We start from the raw sequence: 26,419 nt of genomic DNA, 5'->3' as shown, positions 1-26,419 counted from the left end.
AAAGAATATAATTGTAAAATTTTTTACTAACCACTGAGATACAGGCTCAGCCTAGTTCGGTGGCTAGTAGATGTAACTAGGTGTAAATTGTTATTAAATAAAGAATTATCATTATCATTATCCATTAAAATGATTATTAGACCGTATATAAAACCTTTTATATATGGATTTATGAATCAGGAAAAATCCTAAAAGAAGCTGGTTTTAAATTCTCACTCATATTGTAAATATGAAAATGAATTTGTTTGTTTGTTACTTTCTGGCGCCTTAACGATTTAAATAATTACTATGAAATTTGATATATATGGACTATACAGGATGAAAAAGGGTCAAGAAAGGTTCCTGAGTGGAAATCACGAAAGGTGTGAACCCGAAACGAAGATATCCATCAAAAAGTAAAGTATCAAAGCAAAAGTATCAAAGTAACCAACATATCTCAAAGGATAAGCAAGCTGAAGTGGCAACAGACTGGTCACATAGCTCGAAGAACCGACAACCGATGGAAAAGAAAGGTTCTTGATTGGCGACTCCGTATGGGCAAACGCAATGTAAGGGACTACCCACAAAATGGAGTGACGATCTCAAATGCGTTACAGGGAGACAATAGATGCGGGTGTCTGAGGCCGTTCCTTGTGGCAGGCATGATGATGGTACAGGATGGAAATAGATATAGGCTGCTTTTTATCCCGGTCAATGAACATATGCTAGTCCCGTATTCCAAGTCGCGTGTAAATGCTAGTTATAAATGTGAAACTCAAATATATACCTCTTGGTAACTTAACGGCTCGACCAATCTTCATGAAACTTATTTAATACATAATATTAGCATAAGACAAATTTTATCCAGATCCATAAACACATTCTAGTTACGTGGACGAAATCGCATGCTAAAAACTTTGCTTCAAAATTGAAAAATTCCACCAAAGTTACATACATACATACATACATTGCAAGTTAAATAAAAACTTGTAAAAATCTTATGAATGGCACCAAACCACAGCACCACGTGTGAACATTCGTTTTAATATAAACCGGCTTTGATCCCTTTGCAGTCGGCTGCCCCCATATATTGATCATGGGGCTTCTAAATAAAACAACGTGCACCTTAGAGTAGAACAATAAATAACTCCGACAACACTCCGAGGAAATTCGGCACGCTTTTCTGGAATACTTTTTGATAGTTCAAAACAGTATATATACCGTTATTTGAGATATAAGACTCTAGCTTTCGCCCGCGACTTCGTATATGTTTTTGGGATAAAACATACATCAAATTAAAATGTGACATTTGAATCTAACATTTGATATCCAATGTGTGAGATAAAATATACTACATTTTTTCGACTTCCAGGAACTACCAGGATACTACACCAGAGGGAGACTTTGTACAAAAGTCGATTGCTTGGGTACCTCTGTCCCATTCGTGTTTCAACCGTAAAACAGTTGTGTTTGCATGGCTGTGTTTCGGTTTAAAGGGTGGGCGGCGGCGTGAATTTACAGGGTACAGGGGGATAACACCTGAGTCCTCAGGAATGGCAACGCATGGGGGGTATCATGGGCGAAACAGTATACTCTGTTATGTCCATGGTACTGCTCATGTTTATAGGCGACGGTTACCACTTTCCATCAGGTGGGCCGTCAGCTTGTTTGCCATTCTAAGTTGTATAAAAAAAAACTGAGCTGTGAAAACCGCATCCAATTTGGTGTAGTATATCTCTTCGTGATGCCGAACAAACTTACAGTCAGATAGACAAATATTAAAAAAAAAAATGTTTTAGCTTTTATTACTCTTATATAGGATATAAAGAACAGATTGGGAAACTGAAACAGTGAATTCAGACTATTATTCTGAACTGAAAAGTAATGGAAATCACTTCCGGAAAATTTCAAATTTTCCCCTGTTTTTTTTCGTTTAAAATCGTGTAATGAAATGAAATATATAATACTATGTATAATACTAATGTAATATATAATACTATGTCATAACATAAAGAAATAATTATATTTTATTGTGAAATTAATATATTTAAGGATGGTTCGCGAACAGAAAACAACCGCTATGAAAAAATAAAGGTGTATTACTGACTCCACATCCAATTTTCAAATTACTAATATCCATGCAGGTACTTACAATTACGCCACACAATTGTAAAAGAGGATAGCAGATACGTCAGAAATACTGTGAAATATCAAAAAAATCATTTACCTACAATTTTGTTATTTACTAACTTTTACGGCGCCTTTGGGTAATCAAGTTGAAGTAGCACTGGGCTGGTCATATAGCTCAAAGAACCAATAACCGATAAGGAGGAAAGGTTCTTAAGTGGCGACCCCGTACGGACAAAAGTGTAAGTCGATCCGCTACTAGATAGAATAACCATCTCAAATATATAGGGAGTCAGTGGATGCGGGTGGCTCAAGACCGTTCATTATGGCAGTTTATGGGGGAAACTTATGTTCAGCTGTGATCAGATAACAGCTGATATGATAACCCTAGACTTTGGCTTTTTAGGTAGCCTTTTTATAATAAAGGTAGTCTGATCCTTTCTCGTCCCATATAGTAAGTGTATGCCAAATGTCATAGTAATTAGTTAAGCCTTTAAGGCACCAACAAATACTCATTAATAATATTAATAAGGATGTATATAGCTAAGTTCGTATCGCTTTTCATGCCTGAACCATTTGAATATCACTTAAATATCAAACAGGAAAGAAAATCATTCAAATCGTCTTAAGGAAAAAAGTGTACACACAATATTGCGCTGGGGTTCTTAACGTGGTCGACAAAGACTAATTGTACATAATATAGTATGCAGGGGGCGCTGCAATGAAGGCAAGATCGTATGGTCCCAGTGCTAGCGGTAAATGGGTACATTTTTAATTTTACTAGCTTCTAATCGCTTCGTCCGCGTGATATGAATAATGTCCATTGACAAAATAAATAATAGCCTATATTCTTCTACATGCCATATAGTAAATGTATAATAAATTTTATGTCTTAATAAATAAAGAATCCTCAGTGCAAAAGTAGACGTTAAATCATAACACATAGAACACTTTATTAATCAAGCAAACCCAAGGTAATTTTAAATTCAAATCATCTTTATTCAAACAGACTCGTTTACAAACACTTTTAAATCGTTACTTTTTTTAATCTACTGCAAGGTTCGGATGACTGTTATCTGTTTTAAAGAACCTGCAAGAAACTCAACAGTTACTCTTTTAAATCTCTGTTAACATTATAAGGGTTTATTTAAATATACTATGTCTAAAATTATATGGTCAGGTCGACAGTTGACAGCTGATATCATCACCATACCACCTTTTTTAAAATAAGGATTGTATAATAAAAAAATACTCAATAATTTCTATATATATTCTAACTTAATAATCATATATTTAGGTACTTTTTACCTCGAGTTACTATTTTATTTATTTATCGCGAGCCCCAGTCATCGGCACACGGCGCTGAGAGGAATACCGAGGTGGTTTTTAGTGGGTAAAAATCCCACAGTACCCATCGTCATCCCGCTGGCGGTGGGTCTCTTTCTGAAGACTTTTCCCTCGTTAAAAAAAAAGTACTATTTACCTACAATTTTTCATCACGTTAAGTCCCGATAGTATATTTAAAATGTGTATCAACATCGCGAACGTTTAAAATTAACTAAAATCGATGTACTTTAAAATCCGTTGACACTAAGCCCGTACCTTTTGTTGCTTTTAAAAGTTGTTTCGTGTACAAAAAATGGTACCACAATAATGGAGGTGAGCACGAAGCTTGTACACGCTGAGCACGCATTAATTGGGTTCTACTACTGTCCTGTTTACCAAAAAAACATATTTATACTAATATTATAAAGAGAAAAGATTTGATTTATTTATTATTCACTTGATACGTTTCAAAATAGCACTGTTTTTTAAAAATTATCTAAAAAACCATCAAAAACAAAGTTAGTTATGCGGTCCAGTTCTTAACAACAATTATGGCCCAAAATAAACAATTAGACATTGTTTCTCTCTCTCTCTCTTCGTCCAATTCATTACTGAAGGTCGTGTCCTTAAAAAGTGTCTGTTGCCTCGAAATTGATAAAAAAGAAATTGCTTATTAGGTCTCTATTTTATATGATAAATACAATAAAGGTCTTTTTATATTATTTATTTATATACTTATGTCGTCATATAGGTCCCAGCATAGAACCACCTCTTCCTTTCCCGTGTATAAAAGGCGACTGAGAGAACTTAATAGTCAAGGGATGGACAGCAGCGTCCCTCTTAAAACATCACCAAAGCCTAACTATGATTGCCAACTCTTAGCAAAACTCTCCCAATAGAGGGAGGCCTGTATTCAGCAATAAACGGGTAACAGCTAATATGACTGTAAATGTAAATTTAAATCGCACCTGACTGGTTTTATTATTTGAAAACATTATTTAAAAATGCCCCTTGTTATTTCTATTACAATACAAGATAAAACGGCATATAGCGACACTGTATAATTAATATTTTGATTAGTTGTCACATTTTTTTTATATATATTTCTTTTATTTATTTATTTTCTCTTTCATAAAGAATTAGAAGTTTTAATTTGCTTTAATTTAGTTATTTTTTATTTAAATTTATTTTTAAATTTTACTTCCTTTTTTTATAGTCATATCTAGGAGTTATTCTTAAATAATGTATTGCGGATGGCTTTGTTGATATCTGAGCTTTGCTACTGACAATGTTGCTGTAGTTTTCAATAGTATTGTTTAATTTTGTGTTCCCTTCACTTGTATTATACCTACATTTGTGCAAACTTTAGTGGCTGTTAAATTATTTTTTAAGTAAGTAATTACGTATTGCTATTAGTCTTAAATAAATAAATTACTAATTTTATCAGACACTGAATCTTTTACTTTTTTCTTAGATATTTTATGCAAGAACAAGGAAGCTATGTACACACTCAACTTGACGGCATTAACATGTGAGTTGTTTATGTTACGTTCTTTCGGTCACCCATAAATATTTATTCCGATGCCTAGCTGCCTCCCTCGCGTAACACTAATATATTATAGTGAAGTAAATAATTTATTTATTGCAAATAAGACTGCAACTACTAAATTATTAAGAAGTAGGTTCGGATCCGCAAATACGACCCGCGACATCCATCTTAATAAACGTTTGAATTTCGAATGCAGAATCGAGTGTGTACAAATAACGACTTTAATCACGAACACACTCAAATATACACTCACACGCACACTGATGAATGACGAGACGTTCCATAGACATTTTATATTGAAAATATTTGAATTTAGAACTCGGAATCGTGTACTATAATTTTTTTTTTTTCGATTAAGCTAAATTATAGTTTTAGATCTAACTAAATTAATATAAGGGCCAGCATAAACTTTAATATTGCCAAAAACTTATGTAACCTCGCGATCGAAGTTGTCGACGAGTATGTATACCTGGGACAACTTGTCTAGTCGAAACTTCGAGCGTAATGTTCTCAATCATAACCGGTATAAGTGTGACATAGACGTTAGACATGATTTTAGTCTTGTCCATGTTCATCTACCTATAATACTCTACTAATAGCATAGTATTTGGGGGTAAAGGGATTGTTAGCAATGGAGTTTGACAGCCCCATTGTTAGCAATATACCCTATTAGGTCTACCTCCACGTGGTTCCCCCTGGATACCATCGTGAACAATTCTTATTGAATTCGTCACGATGGGCTAACTGACCTACTTCATCCTCACCTATCATCCTCCACTGGTGCCCCGCCGGTGTATACCGATAGCGCGAGTGGGGTTACCATTCCATTATCACCCATAAAAAAAATAGCATAGTATTCAGAGCCTCCAGGGATTCCGCCGTGATAACAATATTTTTTTTTATTGGCAAATGAAAGGTGAGTGACGTATTCGCCATTGATGTTTATAATGCATCTTTTTCAGTGCAGGGATTTGAAATCATCTTCCACTGCAGCTGTGAAGAGTTTCGGGGATATGACGTCACCATGTTTTACACCTAGGGATGGGTTTCATACTCTTCTTCTGTACTCGAATAGACATCGTAGCCTTACTTACTTACTGTACATACACTTCAATACTTCGATATACCTATAGTGAGTTGAGAAACACTATTGAGGTAATTAAACACAGTATTCAAGTTTTCCAAAGATTCTTTTATACAACTTAGAATGGCAAACAAGCTGACGGCCCACCTGATGTAAAGTGATAACCGTCGTCTATAGACATCAGCAGTACCATGGACATAACAGAGTATACTGTTTCGCCCATGATAATTCCCATGCGTTGCCATTCCTAAGGACTCAGGTGTTATTCCTCTGTACCCTGTAACTTCACTGCCATATCCCACCCTTCAAACTGAAACACAGCCATGCAAACACAACTGCTTCACGGTAGAAACACGAAAAGGACAGAGGTGCCCAAGCAAACGACTTTTGTAGAAAGTCTCCCTCTGGTAGCTTCTGCGATATCCAATATAAGTAAGGATAAGTAAGTATATTTAAGGATATAAGTAAGTATTATTAATATTAAATATTTGTTGTTCTAGCGCCCACCTTACCGCTGTCATCTGTTAACAGAATGAGAAATGTGTTCGTCTGTTAATCAATCACCCGGAAACTCTGCCTTGTAGCCTAGTATTACAATCTTCAACTTTGATATATTGCATTATGTCTTTGTCATATGTCTTTGAGATAAATGAAAAGCCGTCATACATAGTTTGGTATAACGAGAAGGGGAAATTGTTAGTGTTGGGGACTTGCGGCCCCATTACTAGAAATGAACACTTTAGGGTAGACTTTCATATGGCTTTGTCGAAACCATCACGGTTAAGTATTAAAGAATTCGTCACGATGGACTTATAATTCTTATCTATCATCATTTCGCAGCAATTGCTCTCTAGCGCTGACTCGTAAGAGAATCACTCCGTTTCTAATCATAAATTACCTTCTTTTGTTAAAAAATGATTGTATTGTATTATAAAATGTATGTGTGTATGTATGTATGTCTATTTGTATATGTGTTAGATGTGTTATATATATTTGTGTGTGTGTATATATATACATATATATATATATATATATATATATATATATATATATATATATATATATATATATATATATATACGATATATATATAATAATGAGTAGGGATAATTTTTATATTATTACATGTATTACATCTCCCATATCTAGAACTAACAAAATTTTTCATCGTGCCTCCCACCAAATTGTTTATAATTACTCCTCTCCATCCAAAGGTTGCCTGGAAGAGATCGCTCTTAGCGATAAGGTCGCCCATTGTTTTCTCCATTTGTTTATATTTATAATAAGTTTACTATTGTAATCTTTTGGAGGTAACAATAAAGAGTATCTATCTATCTATAAAATCTTTACTGTACATAATTTATATTGAACACATTAATAGATTTAATATACAATGGACTTATCCCATATAGGGATCTCCTACTGTCAACCTTTACTAAGTTGAAAGAAAAATATAGAATATTTAAGGATAAAAATCGTACAGCTAAAGATAAAACTCAATAATACCTAGTTAAAATTAAAACATATAATACAATAAAAGGTAACTGTATACACCTACATATGTAAATAATAATAATACATAAATAATAAAATAAAACAATACATAAATAAAAATATATATATGTATATATATGATACTGTGAAAAATGTGGTTTCGTTTGTCATGTTCACATAATAAAACTTTTGTTTGTATTAAGCTTTGATTTGGCTTTAAGCTACGATATTCTAACATGATACGTGAATTTTTTTATACAACTTAGAATGGCAAACAAGCCGACGGCCCACCTGATGAAAAGTGGTAACCATTGCCTATAGACATGAGCAGTACCATGGACATAACAGAGTATACTGTTTCGCCCATGATACCCCCCATGCGTTGCCATTCCTGAGGACTCAGGTGTTATTTCTCCGTACCCAGTAAATTCACGCCATATCCCACCCTTCAAACCGAAACACAGCCATGCAAACACAACTGCTTCACGGTTGAAACACGAATGGGACAGAGATACCCAAGCAATCGACTTCAAACTCCTAATTTATTTTATAACTTAGAGATGCATAGTAAATATTTATTTATTCTTTATTGCACAATAAAACTTTGTACAAATATTCAGACATACATATACAAAACGCACAAAACAGTAATTTTCTCGAGAAGGTACAAAACGCTTAAAAAAGGATATAAAACTTAAATGAATTACTTACTACTAAATAATATGTTTCAAATACAACAACTTCACACATTGGCTATGTTCTTCTTATTGGCTATACTAGTCTAATATTATAAATGTATATTTGTAAGTATAAGTATGTTTGTTTATTACCTTATAACACCTTAATGGCTCAATCAATCACTATGATATTTATTATACACGTACAATATGGGGTAGAGAAGGATATAGGCTACTTTTTATTTCAGTCAGTTAACATATATCCCAGTTACGTGGATGAAGTCGCGGGTAAAAACTAGTTATCAAATAGGTAATTTAAAAGAGATGGCATAATTAAAGTAATAAGTATGAATAAGATGAGAGTAATGTGGAAATGTAAGTACATATAAATATTGCAAAATGCCATACCGATACTCATTGACGTCATTGCCAGCTTTCATTTTCCGCATGCTTATAACGTATTTCCTTTTTTTTTCTTTTATTACGATATCATTTTCCCAATACGAAACCCCATAAATGAAGAAATGTGGCCACATTAAAATAACAATAACAATAGTTATTCCACCGAGGTATCTAAGTGGCAACACTTTTGAAATATTAATAACAATACCTACTTCGTTCGTACCAAGATAAGTGGCAACACTCAATTCCTTGTTTCTGTTAATGCCCACCTCATCCAATCTTCCTTGTTTCCGCACCGGAATCACGCTTCCTTCCTTGGGGAGCCGGCAGTGGTAATTATAATAATAGATACGGCTTCACCTCGCACACAGATGGCGCCCATTTCGTCGGCCATATTTGATTTAATACGCCTATTACCCGTGAAATGTTGACATGCATTTTATATGAACAGATTTGCCTAATATTTATTGCCTTTCTTATCCTACTGCGTATTGTATTCGCAAAAATATTAAATAAAAAAATACATCGTATTTAAAAAAAATCAATAAAAATATGCATTTATTTTTTTCAGTATACCCTAGCAATAAAGTCGCCTTTTATACCCTTAAATCTAATATATTTTGATCTGTACTTTATCCTGCTACATTTAAACCGTATTTTCTAATTATCATTATATTTTTTTACGTATTAGGTGCAATAAAGAATAAAATAAATAAATTCTTTTCCACCGCCAGGTTGCGCTGTGGAAATATTAGACGAAAGTGCAATGCAACAACGGGCAACACCCGCAATTTCTCTAAACCCCCCAATGTACCGTACCTCCTCTGTTATTCAATTAACTACTCTCTTTGCGGCCACTACATCATTTTAATTCATTTCCACGGGGAAAAATTTTATGTACCTTAATTTAAAATTTGGTCCACTAATATTTAGACGGCCTTGGTGATGTACTTTAAAGACCGCCGGTTATGGGTTCGATCCCCGTGTATAATAACATTCTTTCCATTGATAAAACAAAGTATATTTCTTTTATTTTTTAATCGCATTAAGTCCCATAGAATATTATAAAATTTGTCACAACAGATGTACCTAGTAAATAGATAAACTCTGTATTTGCATCTAGGAATAATACAAAAATTATGGAAATTTAAACAAAAAAAAAAAAACAATCTTTAACATAAGGGAGATATATGTAATTTTTTTACGTAATATATGAAAATATACGTATATGTGAAAATGTAATATCTGTACCAAAGCGACGCAAAACGGCAATATCTGAGAGAAGTATTTGCCTAATAAGCAAACCACTGATTTTCAACGCGCAACGTAATTGTTATTATCAAAGCAAAACCCTGTTACAATTACGCTTTCCCTTTCGAGCCAGCTCGCTCTTGGCCCGTTCCCCAAATCAGAACGAGTGTTAAATTATAAACATTTCTATATACGTTAGGTATTATTATCATCAATCATAATCGAGTGAGAAGTCTGTCCGCGCCGTACAATTACTGGAACATCAAACATAATTATAGAACAAATCGTACATTCTGTGCGTCAGGCACGCGATGATTTAATTATTCATTCAATTTGGCAAGATAATAGCTCCATTGTTCCCTGAAATAGTACGGTCATGGGGTTAGCTGGGGCTTAGGGGGTGTCAGGGCACCCCGCCTCCATACTTTGAGGGGCAAGATTAAAATTTTTATCCGCAAAGATTTGGATCTCGCGCGAAACTCGCTAACTTTGGTACTGTGTAAATACAATGGGCAAACTTCAGTATGTCTTGTGAAATTTTCAGTTAGAACTAAGTAGGTACTTTATTATGAAATACTGAACAGTATAAAATCGGATTTATTAGCATTTACCAAAGGGAGTGTTTACGCAATATGTTTTAACATGTCTACATCTTGTTTTTATATTTAGTTCAATTAATCATAATTTATTCTTAATAGGCAGGATATCAATTTCTTAGTCTATGATCTAATAAAAAATGTAACTAGGATTATCTATGATTCTTACTTTTTCCGTTCGTCCGTACTTGGGCTAGCGAGCTGTTACATAGCCGTGGCTATGTACAACATACGAATATAAAAGTGCTGAACTGCATTTTCGAAACAGTCAACGGTTAACAATAATGTATGCGTTATACCATTCATTTCCAGCGATTTTTCGATATATTTTCAGACCGGATTAGAACCTCAGACGAACAAGACGCTTTACTAATTTTTATAATAAAGACTCGTGTTAATTTAAATAATATTCTTTTTAAAAAGTCTCATCTGACCCACCCCGTAACAGAGGGTTTATCTGCGATCAATTCAATTATATATATATATATATATATATATATATATATATATATATATATATATATATATATATATGTACTTCGCATTCAGACACTATTTGCGTGCACAGGGAAACTGTACTTAACACGTCTTGGATACTTGTGAAACGCTCGTGTTTCTGCCGCGACTCTTGCGTAATCTTACAGCCTTAAATTAAACAGATAGAGTGTTTTCGTACAAATTTTTCGCTAAAAAAAGTAAACTTTTTTATTCGTGCGTATGTGGGTAAATCGGGTTACTAGTATATCCAGTTAATATTAAGTATGTGGGATAACTTCATAAAGTGAAATTGCAAAATAAAATATACATACATATCCGTCACGCCTGTCTCCCATTAGGGTAGGCAGAAACAATGGAACGCCAAATGCTTCGATTTAAACAGATCCATTAAAAATTAAAATATCTAGAAATATAATTACTAAATATAATACAATACAAAATTGTTACGAATATATTTAAAAGAACAAAACAAATGGCAACGCATGACGGGTACCTTGGGCGAAAGAGTATCCTCTGTTATGTCCATAGTATTGCTCATGTCTTTAGGCGACGGTTACCACTTTCCATAAGGTGGGCCGTCAGCTTGTTTGCCATTTTAAGTTGCATAAAAAAAAACAATGCGTAATGATTGGTAATGATGCTAACTTTACTGAATAGTTTGATGACAACTAAGTACATACAATATGTTTTCGTTCTGAAATAATTGAAAATGGCCGCCATTTTAATTATACAGCATGGGGTTCTTCAGAAGGAGGGTAAAGAGGTTTCTTCAGATTCGGCAACGCTCGCGTAATACCTCTGGTATTGCAGGCGTTCATAAGCTACGGTAACCGCTTACCATCAAATGGGCCGTATGCTTGTTTGCCACCTCAGTGGAATAAAAAAAATTACATGTATATTATATAGGGTGCGTGTTAGCTCAAACAGTGTCCTGAAGACAATTGCTGATAAAATGGACTGTCCCATCCTAAAATATTGGGTGGGACAGGTTATCAATGTAAGAGCGTTATGACCGCTCATTTACTAACATAGGTTAAGTCAATTTGTAACTAACAAAATGGGCCTTATGTTGTCTAATTAAATAAATATTATTATTATTATTATTATTAATTTATAAGCAACACATCCATGTATATTATATCGTATCAGATATATATAAGATACGTATAAGCAACACATCCATGTATATTATATCGTATCATATATTTATATCGTATCAGAAAAAAAGTACCAAATTCAAATTAAAAAAACCGACCTCTGTAGGTCTACTTTTGAATCTAATCTGATATCAACCCAATCTATTTTTTTTTATGGATGATAATGGAATGGTAACCCCACCCGCGCTATAGGTATACACCGGCGGAGCACCAGTGAAAGATGATAGGTGAGGATGGTGCAGGCCAGTTAGCCCATCGTGACGAATTCAACAAGAATTGTTCACGATGGTTTCCAGGGGGAACCACGTGGTGGTCGACCTGATAGGGCATATTGCTAGCAATGGGGCTGTCAAAAACCATTGCTGACAACCCCTTTCCCCCCGACCCAATCTATTGCCAATGACAATTTTGTACTGACTATGAAATAGCAATTACGAATTAGATTAGAATTGGGATCGATTTACAATAGTTTGCATTGTCAAGTTACACTAATATGCATTTATTAGAACAATATGGAACTATTATGTCGCTAATCTGGCAACCCAATATCGAAATATTGTAATTTGTTTTCAGAGTAACCTCACAGGTCTAAGGAACCTTTTAATCCAAATACTTGCAATACTGAACAATAGCGCATTTTATTTTTATATAAAAAATAAATCAAACATTAAATTGCTGACTAAAAGTTTTTGATACTCGATGTCTTATCTATATAATTTAATATTGTAGCGTATGAAACGTGAAATAAGCAGCGGTGAAATTACAGAGTATAGAAGCATAACACGTCTTAGAAAATAGCAATGCATGAAAGGAGCCATTAACACCACAAAGTATTCTATGTATAGTACTGTTCATGTCTATAAACGTCGGTTACCTCTTTTCCTTAAGTAGAAGATCAGTTCTTCCCCATTTTAAGTTGCATAAAAATTCTTTTAGGGGCATACCTTCAGTAACTAATAGTCTACACGTGGATTTTAATATGTACCTATTCACTAAAGATTCACAAACCATCAATAGTAGACAGACCAAACTAGCCATGATTGGGGGGAAGGGATTGTTGGTATTGCAGACTAGTCCCATTGCTAGCCAATATACATATAGGTCAACCTCCCCGTGGTCCCCCTGAAAACCAATATGCTGAAATCCAGGTGTATTCATCACGATGGGCTAACTGGCTTACCTTTTAATTTTCAGGGGGAAAGGGATTGTCAGTAATGGAGACTGAGAATCCCATTGCTAGCAATATACCCAACCAGGTCGACCTCTTCGCGGTTCCCCTTGGAAACTATCATGGTTAATTCCTGATGAATTCATCATGATGGGCTGACTGGCCTGTTTTCATTCTCATCTATCACCCTTCACTGGTACTCCGCCAGCGTATCCCGTTAGCGTTGGCGGAATTACCATACCATTTACACCCATCAAAAAAAAACCTTATAATTTTCGGTTATCATTCCTCAGCGTATACCATTAGCGCAGGCGGGGTTACCATTCCATTATCATCCATTAAAAATCTAGCCATGATTTACCTACGTACCTTTATTACCTAAGAATTTCAATATAATTACTAGATCTAGATAAAATAATACAAAAATCTCAGAGTAATGAAGGGACAATAACGATCCACAATCGTTTCAAGCAATACTTATATTATATATGATAGGCTGCTTATCGGCTACATAATCTTGATCAGCATAGCCATGATCTTCCAACAAATATTCTTAGAACAGTGAGATCGCTCCTCGAAGCCTATGAATATACCAGGAAGCTTCTGGATGGAGCTGGGATAACTATGTTAGCCATGCATAACGACCCAACTGAGAGGCAAAGTGCGGATAATGGAATCGCACTTGCATTACATTACATTAGGGACGCAATACCGCTTGTGAGCTTAGGACCGTTGACAATTCTCATACAACGCCTCTGACCCGAGTCAAGTGGATACTGTAAAATAGCTGTAACATCTCTACAATAGGTATATGTTATTATAACTCGTGATCCCAACCAAGGGTAAGGACGCTCTTAACCTTTTCGCGTTCACTATCTCAACCCACTTTCTTAGTTCGGTATTGTTACCAACATTGCGAAGCCCTACATTTCCTGGTTATTAATATTCTGGACTATTTCTGCTTGGCATTCAACGCCTTATAAATAGGAAAGTGTTCGTGCGTTTCAACGCAAAATGTTAGGAACATTCCCTGTGATTTATGTGTGAAGATGTACTTGGATAATTTATTGTTCTTCTGATCCATGTGTAGGTGCTTATTTCAATACATTTTGTTTGTGTATTGAATGCCTTATCGCTTTTTCAAAGGAAGGTTTTTCATTCTAATAAAATTGCTTATTTTTCCTACCAGCAATATCTCTATTTCTCAAACCTCAAATTATCAACTTATCCACGTTAAAGTCCACGCTCCTCGCATACATCTAATCCCATTACGTCTAAAATGCTCGTTTTAAAACCAATTTGGTCACTAGATATCTAAGGAAAACCTTTTTAAAGCCAACGAGAGAAAATAATGTCTAAAATACTTACTAGTAGCTATCTAAAAGCTTTCCATCGGAAACAGAGTACGGTCGACAGAACTAAGTTTTATACGAGTATGCGAATCACTTTACGTTTATTACTTAAACGGCCCATCGATGGACTGCATATTTTGGATCTTTTGCCATGAAACGAGCTGGTCAGACGGAGTAACAGCTCTATTTCGCTCAATCCTTCATTACCTTAAAGAAACGTAGTCAAATCCCACTATCTCTCCCTTGGCCCGACAATTTAAAAGGGATTTCAATTTATCTCAATTTTTAGATAAGATCACCTTCTATCAAATTTACAAGAATGTTTTTGTCTGCTGTTATATGTATATATGTTGTATATATATATATATATATATATATATATATATATATATATATATATATATTTATGTGTGTATATATATATATATATATATATATAATTCTTATTTGAATGATTAATATTTACATATCATTTGATTTGGCGAATCATAATGAACATCTTGTAAATATGACAAATGCAACATCTTATTTACAATATTTCTAGCAAATAAATTTCATTTAATTCAAATGCCTAGTTTTTTTCTGGTAACTGTACTTGATAAAAGCTAGACTAGAGCGTGCTATTTGAAACGTTTATGGAAAATCTACGGTTGAAGTGGTGCGATCTAACGTAGCTTCCTTCAAAAAATTATCTGCGTACAATTTCAAACCTTATTTCCTGAATAGGTGGGTCGAAGATGATGAATCCAAGTACATAATGCGTTTATAATTTTCTTTCTCTATTCGATCACGCTGTTCTTTATTAAATATTATTTGTCAAAGTATTTATTACTTGTAGGTCCATTATTCTTATTATATATAATATCTAAAGTAAACTTGTAGATAATGCTATTAGCATTAACTCTGCCTTTTGTTCCTTATTTTATTTTGGTCAATAAAGTTATTTAAATAAATAAAATAATATAATAAAAAATTAAATTTATACCACGAAAACATTAATGAATTCACATTATCTTTTTTACTTTAATAGAAGTGTAATGGAAAAAAAAATTAATTTATGGCACCGTAAAAGTATGGTCTAATGGATTCGATATTACCCTCTAAAAATAAAACCTGATACAATAAACGAATATTACTGTTGGAAATTGCTTGTGGGCTGACACCTACTTGTTCGTGAAAGCACCCACGTAGAATTCATTACATTACATACACAGGGTGATATCGTGATCACTGGAATTACCAATACACTTGCCATGTTTCTCCTAAATGAATGTATTCATTCATTCATTCATTCAGGGTTGCCAGTTGCGAATTTTGATTTTTACCCAAAAGTCAAATATTAATTCTCCGAATCGATTTGCAATATTCATTAGGTATATATTAGTATAATAAATCAAGACTTTTACCACAAATTTGTGTCGTTTTTCAATACGTTTTTCCATGTGCCACAAAATGAACGACGAAATAAAAAGGCCATTTCTTCTATTTCTATTTTAGCTCACCTCCCTTCTCTTATCACATTCTGTTTTGCTACCCTCTTTTATGGTATACTATTTATAGTTATATACTTCTGTACAGTTTACAAGTACCAAAACTGTCCAAAAAAATTACCAAAATGTCAAACCCATTATACTTTCCTCCAACAATTTCTTCAAACAATTTTTACTCAAAACTGCGAAAAATATCCATTCTGTTAGCGCTGGAAAACACCGAAACTCAATACCAAAAGAAACATTTCCTAAAGTAATAAAGTTTCCGGATAGAGTCAGAATCGATAAACATAGTAAGTTACCTTCAGAATTGTGTATGTATATAAACAAAGAAACATAAGACGAAAAACGAAATATTTTAAGTTCTCCATAAAATATTTATTTATTTATTAAACTATTGTATCTACATAGTGTAAATAGTGGATTTAACACCATATGGAGTTATCTGCCAGTTGACTGCAGACAGGAAAACATAAAATATAACTGACAATGCAACGTCACGTCTATTTGTCAAGTAACTATTAGTACGTATGGGATTACGCAATATGTTAGTATAGAAGGGAGGTTATTTCGTTATATTTCGACCAAATATAGGTCGGTCTTTAGAAAAAATATTCAATTTCACTGGTAATATACGTTAACTAAATGTATTCCTTACAACTAGTGTTCGTATTCATTAATAGGTTCTAAAAATTTTACCAGTAAAATTTTTTATATTACCGAAAACTAAGAAATTAATTAAAATTCAACAAACACAGCACTACACAGTTTCACAGTTCAGTTTTCAGCTTGTTATTTTTTCAAAAATTTTAATATATTTTACTAGTTTTTAAATTAAAGAAAAAGGAAAATTAAAATAAAGGCAAAGAACAGGAAATAAACAAATGAATCGATTATACGCAAAACGTATTTTAAAGTTTAGAATTCTAATTATTTTGAATTAGATCAAAGTATGCAGTAACTTTTACTTAGTTACTATTATTATATATAGTTATTACTACTTACTAAAGATATTTTTGTGAAAATCAGACTTTTGTAACTTTCCTTTTAAGAGACACCTGTTAGTTTTTTTTTATAAGAGGAACAACAAAAATATTTCTGCATCCCATGATACAGCACCTCCAGTTTTTAAGACAGTCGAAAGTAAAAGAGCGTACTTAAGTAATTGTACTCTTTTTTAACATTTTTCGACCGATGTATTTAAAATAAAATATTCCATTTCATCAGTAGAATACTCTTAAACACATTGTGTATTTAACATTATTTTCCAGGGGAACCTGGCCTCTTCAAAAAGGCCTTTAAAAACGCCATTTCTTAAAAGCCATTTATTTCTTGATTATTTCTACTTCACTAATATGTATCGAAACTATGGTAAACGATGTTGATGACAAATTTACTCAATGTTTTTTAAAAACCCTAACCAAACTAAACCTAACTGTTGTAAATTCACATAGAAATTTTATGATTTTATTATTCGAATAAAAGTTATTTTTATTCTATTTATTTTTAATACAATACGTAGTAGGATTCTAAATGAACTGCCAATCGGTAACAGTGAATTCGAGCTTGTATCTACACCACACGGTGAATATAGAATGAGTATAGTACGTAAGTAGACCACAAATAGACAGGCACAGTGTACAAAAGACGAATATAAAAGCTATATTAAATCTTTTAATGTATCCAATATTTTATTTATTTATTTATTTATTCTTTATTGCACAATAAAATTTTGCACAAATGGCGAGCTTAATGCCATATGGCATTCTTTACAAGCTAACCATTGGGTAAAAACAGAAAGCGTATGAAGGGCAGGTGTGGTGAAAAATATGTGACAATTATAGTAACACATTAAGGCAATACACAATATAAATATAATATACACATAAGATGCACATATAATACATAAACATTACTTTTAATATATATGGATAAACTAATACATATGAATTGTGTACAATATTGTGTACAATAAAGATTTTACAATATAATACAATACAATAAAAACGTTGAGATAAGAAATTGTGCGTATAAGTAATTGATCGATAGTTTTCATAACAGATCTTTCAAAGATGAAGCAATAAAGGTTTCCTATTTAACTCACATTTAGTTAACAAATTTTCACCAATAACTTTTTTTTATACTACTTAGAATGGCAAACAAACTGATGGCCCACCTGATGGAAAGTGGTAACCGTCGCCTATAGACATGAGCAATACCATGGACATAACAGAGTATACTGTTTCGCTCATGATACCCCCCATGCGTTGCCATTCCTGAGGACTCAGGTGTTATTCCTCTGTACCCTGTAAATTCACGCCATATTCCACCCTTCAAACTTTTTATAAAATTACTAGCGAAACGGCCCAACTTAAACCTGATAGACAGAATTTTCGAAATAAATCTACATATAGCTATATACGAGTATGTTACTGGCTGATAATGTAGCTTTTTATAAGTGGAATATTTTTTATATCAGTCGAGTAATTTGTGTATTTACATTACACAACGAGTAATTTGTAATTATTTATATTTATAATAAGTTTACTATTGTAATCTTTTGGAGGAAACAATAAAGAGTATCTATCTATTTATAAAAAAAAAAAAAAACAAAAAAAAAATCTTTCCTCTTTATAATGTTATTAATAAGTAATACATAAATATTGTAATATTGAATGTGAAATTAATTTTCATACTTAGCTCAGAGTTGGTAAAAAATGTCGTGTGTATGGGATTGTACACAAAAAAGCAGGCGTCATGTAATGTATTAGTATGTATGGAGGGTATCATTGACGAAACAGTATACTCTATTATGTCCATGGTACTGCTCATGTCTATAGGCGACGGTTACCACTTTCCATCAGGTGGGCCGTCAGCTTGTTTGCTATTCTAAGTTGTATAAAAAAAATGTATTACTAGTGATCCGGCCCGGATTCGCACGGACACATAGACAATAATATATACTCTGTGTTACTCTCTAATAATGTAGCTAACTTTATATTTGTTATTTATATATATTTATTTGTTTATAAATGTAAATTTCAGTATGTATGTACATCAATTATTACTAGTACCGCATTCGTATATTCCGACACTTCCCTGAGGTCGAGGTGGGAGAGAATTCCTTTAGCTTTAAAGTCCGCTTTGTAGACATACATGTACTAATTCTAATCATCATCATCATCATCATATCAACTTTTAACTGTCCACTGCTGAACATAAGCCCTCTCCCTTAAGGGACTTTGTCAATATTTGTTATGCTTGACAGGCGAACTAGCAGTAACACTAATATTAATGAATAACTAAAAAAAAATTTGAAAGAAGTTGTTTATAGAACCATTATATTTGTAAACAAAAATAATATAAAAAAAATACTTACTTATTTAAAATCTTAAAAACAAAAAAAACAAACTGACGGCTAAACGGTTACCCTTATAAACCATCCTTTAGTATTCTAGCTTTATAACATTTTCTTTTAACGGTGTTTACTTGAGCATTTTTCTGTTAGCGTTCAAAGTTAAATTAATAAGTACCTACCTAAGTACATAATGATGCGAAATAATTGTTTTCGTATTTTCCCCCGACCGTTATTTTGTTTACGGGAAAAAATAATCTCAAACTTTGCAAATTAACTGAATTAATACGCTCAGACTTGACAGGATAAATTTTGATAAGATTTGAAAAGATCTGGCAGTGAAATCTCGGTGTACGAAGACATAATACCTTAGGGGAAAGGATTGTTAGAAATGCCGACTACCTATTCCATTGCTAGCAATATATCCTGTCAGGTTGACCGCTACGTGGTCCCGCCTGAAAACCGTCGTGCTGAATTTCAGGTTTATTCATCACGATAGGCTCATCTATCATCCCTCACTGGTGCTTCGTCAACCGTTACCGTTAACGCAGGCAACGCTACCATTCCATTATCATCCATAAAAAAATTTGAATCTAAACAACCTGAGTCTCCAAGAAGGTATAATAGAGGATATACTATGGATTTTTTATGGGGATAAGGTAGGGTGTGCAAGAATTGGCCTCGAGTTCTTACTTTTTTTGTCCGGGCATACTGCAGTGGCATGCTACCAATGTGTTATTCCTTTTACCCTAGGGGATAGGGATTTTATGGGGGAAAACGATGATAATTTTAATTTAGCGGCAATAGTCACTTACAGTACGGCATAGAATAGGCCACCCTTTGCTTTCCCGTGGGTGTCGTAAGAAACGACTAAGGGAGGGCGAGGGGAGGGAGAGAAATGGGCAGCAGCGTCTTAAAACATCTCTAGCCTAACTGCAGTTGCCAATCCACCTGCCAAGCATGGCAACTATTGGCAAAACCCCCCAAGAGGGAGATTCAGCAGTGTTAAAATTAATAAAAATTGTAAAAATTTCTCTCAAAATCTATTCTTGTATATGAAAATAGATTAATATAGTAAAATTCTAAGATTTTCTTTAACTAAACAATATGACATATTTATAAAATGTGCAGCCTGTATAGGTCAGTAATAATGTACTGATATTTATAAATTTCTTCGACTCAATTGATTCCTAATCGATAAACTGCACGCACTCGATTTACTAACATAAGTCGAGCGTGAAAGGCACTTGGCTCAAGCAATACTCGAAGCCAACGTCTTATTTATCGAACGAAAGCCTAATATTTTGGCATTTCTCAGATATTTCCTTGACCGCTTGTTTCACGGTTAATGTAGGAAAAATATTTCTCCCGCCAAATTATACGTAAAAATGTCGCCATATTACTTGGTCGGATTTGCAGATTTGATTTGGGTAAAGGTCGGGGGATTATAATAAGAGCCATTTATTACATTACTTTTTATAAAAAAGAAACATTTTTACTCATAAAGTATAAATTTTTCTCAATTCAACAGAAATTACGACAAAACAAATGTTTAATCAACAGTTAATAACTTGACACACGTTAACACATAACGAAAGCATCAGAAGAATCTCTTAAGAAAAATATAAGCGACGCGTGGGAAAATAATCACGAAATAGAGTCCCTAATGATTTTCAGTGGGTCATAATTCGTTGGAAAAGAATTCATTTTCGTGATAACAGCACTCGTCGGTCGCTCATAAATGTTTAGCGACGTTCCGCCCATCATATCTTACTTTTATTGGCAATGAGGCTAAGGAAACACGGGGTTTATACCATTTCACCCCTCTTGGAATGACGCGTAATTTCTGGAAAGGATCGATTACGGTCTTTTCATTACGATGTTAAAATTGATCGGATTTATAACTCTATATTTTGATAATAAAACACGGACTATAATTCTGATATTAAACTGCCGCGGTGAAACGCACCTGTGCCTGATGTGAATATTAAAGGAGTGGTATTAAATTACAGAAGAAAATAAGAATGAAAGAAAGACAATACTTTTATTCAGTTTACACACGATGATAACTCTTTTGCTATGAAATTTAATATTAGTTACAAGAGAGTCGGATGAAAAAAAATTGTTTATTCAATCTTTAAGGTTGTCTGAAAGAGACAGTGATAATGTCGCCCGTGATCTTCTCAGTGTTACCACTTTTTTTTTTATTTTACTAAGATTACTACTATAATCTTTTGAGAGAACAATAAAGGGTTTCTATTTATCTAAACGAAAACAAAGAAGAGGAAGTAGTGGGCTCTATTACATACCCTGTCAGGTCGACCTCCACGCAGTCACACTAGAAACCATCGTGTTTAATTTTAGGTGTATTCGTCATGATGGGCCAACAAACTCGATTCTTAATCTACCATCATATCGTCATTCATTGGTCTCGCTTCGACCATATTTTCATCTCATAAAAAAGCTACTGTATTTTTATTTCTTATCTCTAACCCTCTCTATTTCTTTCCCTAACGGCATTCCATCTTCATCTACTAAAAAAACTTGTTTATTGATAAAAAACTCTCCTCCTCTCCTACTTCCCTTTATTTATAAAGAGCATTTCCGAGAATTGATTTTATCGACTATATAATATTATTTATAATATTGCATAAATGAAGTCTCGGGTTCGAACACTGCTCGGAGCAATGTTTTTGAACGATCTTTCCGGTATTGGCTTGGGTCTGAGCGTTTTGGGTTGTGTCTCACACGCACAGAGTGTCACACATCGCCCGGTCCTCAAGCCTTAGCTTGATTTCTTTGGTTATTTTTTTTTTATAACACATGAGGCAAACGAGCATGCGGCTCACCTGAGAGTGACTACCGACACCCATGATCACCAGAAGCATTGCAGGTGTGCTGCCGGCCTTTTAAAAAGGAATATATGTATGACCCATATAATTATTACGTATTTAATAAATCCATTAGATTAAGTAATTTTCCATTTCTTTGTAATTTTTGGACTAGATTTGTCATATTTCCTTGTATATATATATGTATATGAATATATATATATATATATATATATATATATATATATGTATTTGATATTTTTGTGCATTACATGTTTTTGTATTTTATGCACGAAAATTATTAATACACTCTTGCGCCACCTGCCCTTTTCTATCTGTTTTCCTTTAACTAAAGGTTGTCTGTAAGAGATTGCCCTATAAGACCGCCTTTTGTACCTTTATGTGTATATTTCAATCTGTATTTATGTTACTGTATTTCACTTGAATTATTCACTTGTCATTGTATATTTTTATTTATGGTGCAATAAAGAAGTAAATAAATAAATAATATCTACATAATAAGCTACCACAATTAATTAATTAATTACTTAAGGTCCAAAGATTAAGTACTTAAAACTACATTGATTTTAATAAATTATCAGTAGGCAATAATGAAACTACAAAGAAAACTCATCCGTTAGCAATTTCGTGAAAGCAATTACGAAACCCCTGTAATTCTAATCAAAAATTCTAATTGTCTGAATAAATCAAGCTGTGTGCTTTAAATTAATATTAAACTGGGCGATGGAGGAGATTTTATAATAAAATATTGTATTAATGTTCGGCGAGACGAGACAAAAACGTCTAAATGCAAGTTCTGACACTTTATGGCATTAATTATTTTATACCTACTTATTTAAGGGGGAAGGGATTGTTAGCAATGTAGACTTTTTTTTATGATTTGATAATGGAATGGTAACCCCACCCGCGCTATCGGTATACACCGGCGGGGCACCAGTGAAGGATGATAGGTGAGGATGAAACAGGTCAGTTAGCCCATCGTGACGAATTCAACAAGAATTGGTTTCCGGGGAAACCACGTGGAGGTCGACTTAATAGGGCATATTGCTAGCAATTGGGCTGTCAAACTCCATTGCTAACAATCCCTTTCCCCCAGCAATGTAGACTACCAGCCCTATTGCTAGCAATATACCCCGTTAGGTCGAACTCCACGTGGTCCCCCTGGAAACCATCATGATGAATATCAGGTGTATTCATCACGATAGGCTAAATGACCTGCCTTTTCATTAGTGTCCCGCCAGCGTATACCGTTAGCGCAGGCGGAGCTACTATTTCATTATCATCCACTGAAAAAGTCTTTTTTTACTTTACTTTTTTATTTGTTGTTACGGTTTATAAGAAATAAAAATTAAGGTAGTTTGTGTGAAATATACTCGTTTATTTAACTAGGATTCCTTAAAGTGAACTCCTCAGGGGTCCACACCATGTGCATCAGGGGTTCGCAGTACTAGTAGGTCAGTTAACTATAAAAATATTTATTAGAGAGTTATATAGTAAACTAGGCGAGACGCATCGTCGTCGTCAAGTGGCGAATTCAATAGAATATATTGAAACTACCAATAAAAGTTTTTTTTTTTTGTTAATATAAAACAGCTTTTTTTTCGTTTTCCTAAATTTTAGGACATATTTTTTGACAGCGATCAGTGGAATTGTTTAAATTGTAAAAGTGATCTGTGATTGCAAAAAGTTAAAGAAACCCTAGTCTAGACTGATGGTAAACGAATCTATCAATAGAATCGTTTAGCGTTTGCATGAGAAAAACAAGACACCTGTCGTCGCCATCTTGTTTTATTAGTCGTTAAGATAGTGATACTATCAATAGATTCGTCCACGCCTAGTTAAAGAGGGCTAAAACAGGGCTAAAGAGTTAGAAAAAATATAATACAGTTTTGCGAATTTCCTCGTTTGGCTTTTTGAGTTTCAACTTAAAAAAAGAGAACTTTTTATGCAACTTAGAATGGCAAACTGACGGCCCACCTGATGGAAAGTGGTAACTGTTGCCTATAGACGTATGCAGTACCATGGACATAACAGAGTATACTGTTTCGCCCATGATACCCCTATGCATTGCCATTCCTGAGGACTCAGATGTTATTCCTCTGTACCCTGTAAATTCACTGCCATATCCTTTAAACCGAAACACACCTATGCAAACACAACTGCTTCACGGTAGAAACACGAATACGACAGAGGTACCCAAGCAAACGACTTTTGTACAAAATCTCCCTCTAGTATAATCGAATATTTCACCATAATATACATACCAATATTATAAAGCTTCTAAGTATTAATATTGCAATAACTTAAAAGTTCAAAATTTGTAATTGTGTCAGATTAATTCTAGAATTACAATTTACGACATTATAACAAACATTACCCTTCTTTATTTGACGTTCGGCTAAAAAGCAACAAGTCCAACAAGACTTGTATGTAGCCAAGCAACTGATGAGAAAGCCTATGCAAATAAAACCCGTAGGTATGAAGCCATTAGCAAACAGCATATAATATCCGAACAATGACAGAAGTGCCTTAATTTGCGACAGAGCCGGCGGATCGGCGGCTGATTAAAAATGTTCGCTGTTTGTTCATAAACTTTTTGTTTAAACAGCCCGCGCTTGAGGACTTAGAACATAATTAAACGTAGATTAACCAACGAACTGAGCAAGGATTAGCTGACATGGTAACCGCTAAGTTTAAAATGTTTATTATACCTATGTAGGTACTTAAGGCGCGTCATTCCATTTTTACTCATAATTACAAATTATAAATAAAAATGTAATATGTAATTCCTGATTTATGTTAATAGTAATTAACGTTAAAAGCGTTCATATTGAAGCTTACTTAATTATAGTAACGTAGCAATTATAGTCAATTTTAATAGAATTTATTGAAAATGTAAACAAACGAACAATTTACGCGGCAATAAGATAGTCTAACGATATTTAATAATAGTACAAATAAAATATCGATTAATCAATGGAATGTTTCGATTTGTTCGACTTTATATCCTTAGCTTTAATATAGCTAGGGATATAAACTCACCAAACCCACCACCCTCCGCATTTCCTCACAGAACTACCAGTTCTGGCCAGAGGATGGCCATACACTGTTGATGAGATTCAGATTAGGGTTAAAAAGTTTGTACCAAATTTAAATTGGATTCCTTAAAGAGAGATGTAAAAAAGTGTTTATATAAGTCGGTATAATGTGGGCCGCAGCTTAGATGCAATATTGCGTTGAATCTGCGACCCAAACAGATTTTATAATCACTTACCATTATGTGGCTATGGCGATAATCTTATCTTGCCATTATAAAAAAAAAAAAATTATACAAAGTATCGCGTATCAAAATTGAAAACTCGTGTTTTTAACCAAAACGAGTTTTTCAGTGTTGCAAGTAAATGGATTTAAAAATTTCCGGCTAAAGTGTTTTATTACAAAAATAAAATGCCGCTTACACTGTCGATATACGCTAGCGAGGAACCAGTGAGCGATGATAGGTGAGGATAATGAAGAATGACAGGTCAGTTGACTTATCGTGATTAATTCACTAGGAAAAGACCACGATAGTTTCCAGGAAGATCACGCATAGGTCGATCTAACAAGATATACACAGTAATAGGGTTAACGACCCTATTACTGTCCCTGATGATAACAATCCTTTTTTCCTTTCTAAATAAGATAGATTTTTAAAATTTTAATTAAGAACAATTTTTTTTTCTATTTTTAAATGAATTTCCTGAACTGATTTCGGCCTAGGTGTTCCGGATTATTCCTCCAGATGTACATTATATAGTTCTGCCTAACACTGGTACAAGGCAACTGGTGAAATTGTATACCTAGTACTTATGTAAATATGTAATCTATAAAAAAAATAACTGTTAAAGACAAATTTACGAACCTTGGAACGCAGCCTCGAAGCGCACCGGCTCCTGCGTGGGCGCACGCGACGCAGCCGCGGCGAGCAGCGCGGCGAACAGCGCGGCGAGCGGCGCGACCCGCGGCGCGACCATCGCAACACTACGACATGCCATCTCCGGCCATACTCGGGCTGGCCCACGC

General features: G+C 33.9%; 1 protein-coding gene across 1 annotated transcript in view; it reads right to left on the bottom strand.

Annotated features, from left to right (window-relative positions):
• LOC113509447 (pikachurin-like) overlaps positions 1–26,419 on the bottom strand; it is a 110,425-nt gene extending 84,006 nt beyond the window's left edge. The window contains exon 1 of the mRNA XM_052902118.1: positions 26,259–26,419. Within this exon, the coding sequence (XP_052758078.1) occupies positions 26,259–26,391 (133 nt within the window). The 5' untranslated portion in view covers positions 26,392–26,419. The remainder of the gene's footprint in view (positions 1–26,258) is intronic.

The sequence above is a fragment of the Galleria mellonella genome, unplaced genomic scaffold, assembly GCF_026898425.1.
Source record: "Galleria mellonella isolate WM207_F2 unplaced genomic scaffold, CSIRO_AGI_GalMel_v1 utg87, whole genome shotgun sequence".
Lineage (NCBI taxonomy): Eukaryota > Metazoa > Arthropoda > Insecta > Lepidoptera > Pyralidae > Galleria > Galleria mellonella.
The sequence above is the reverse complement of the archived record's forward strand: the minus strand, read 5'-3'. Positions and strand labels throughout refer to the sequence as shown.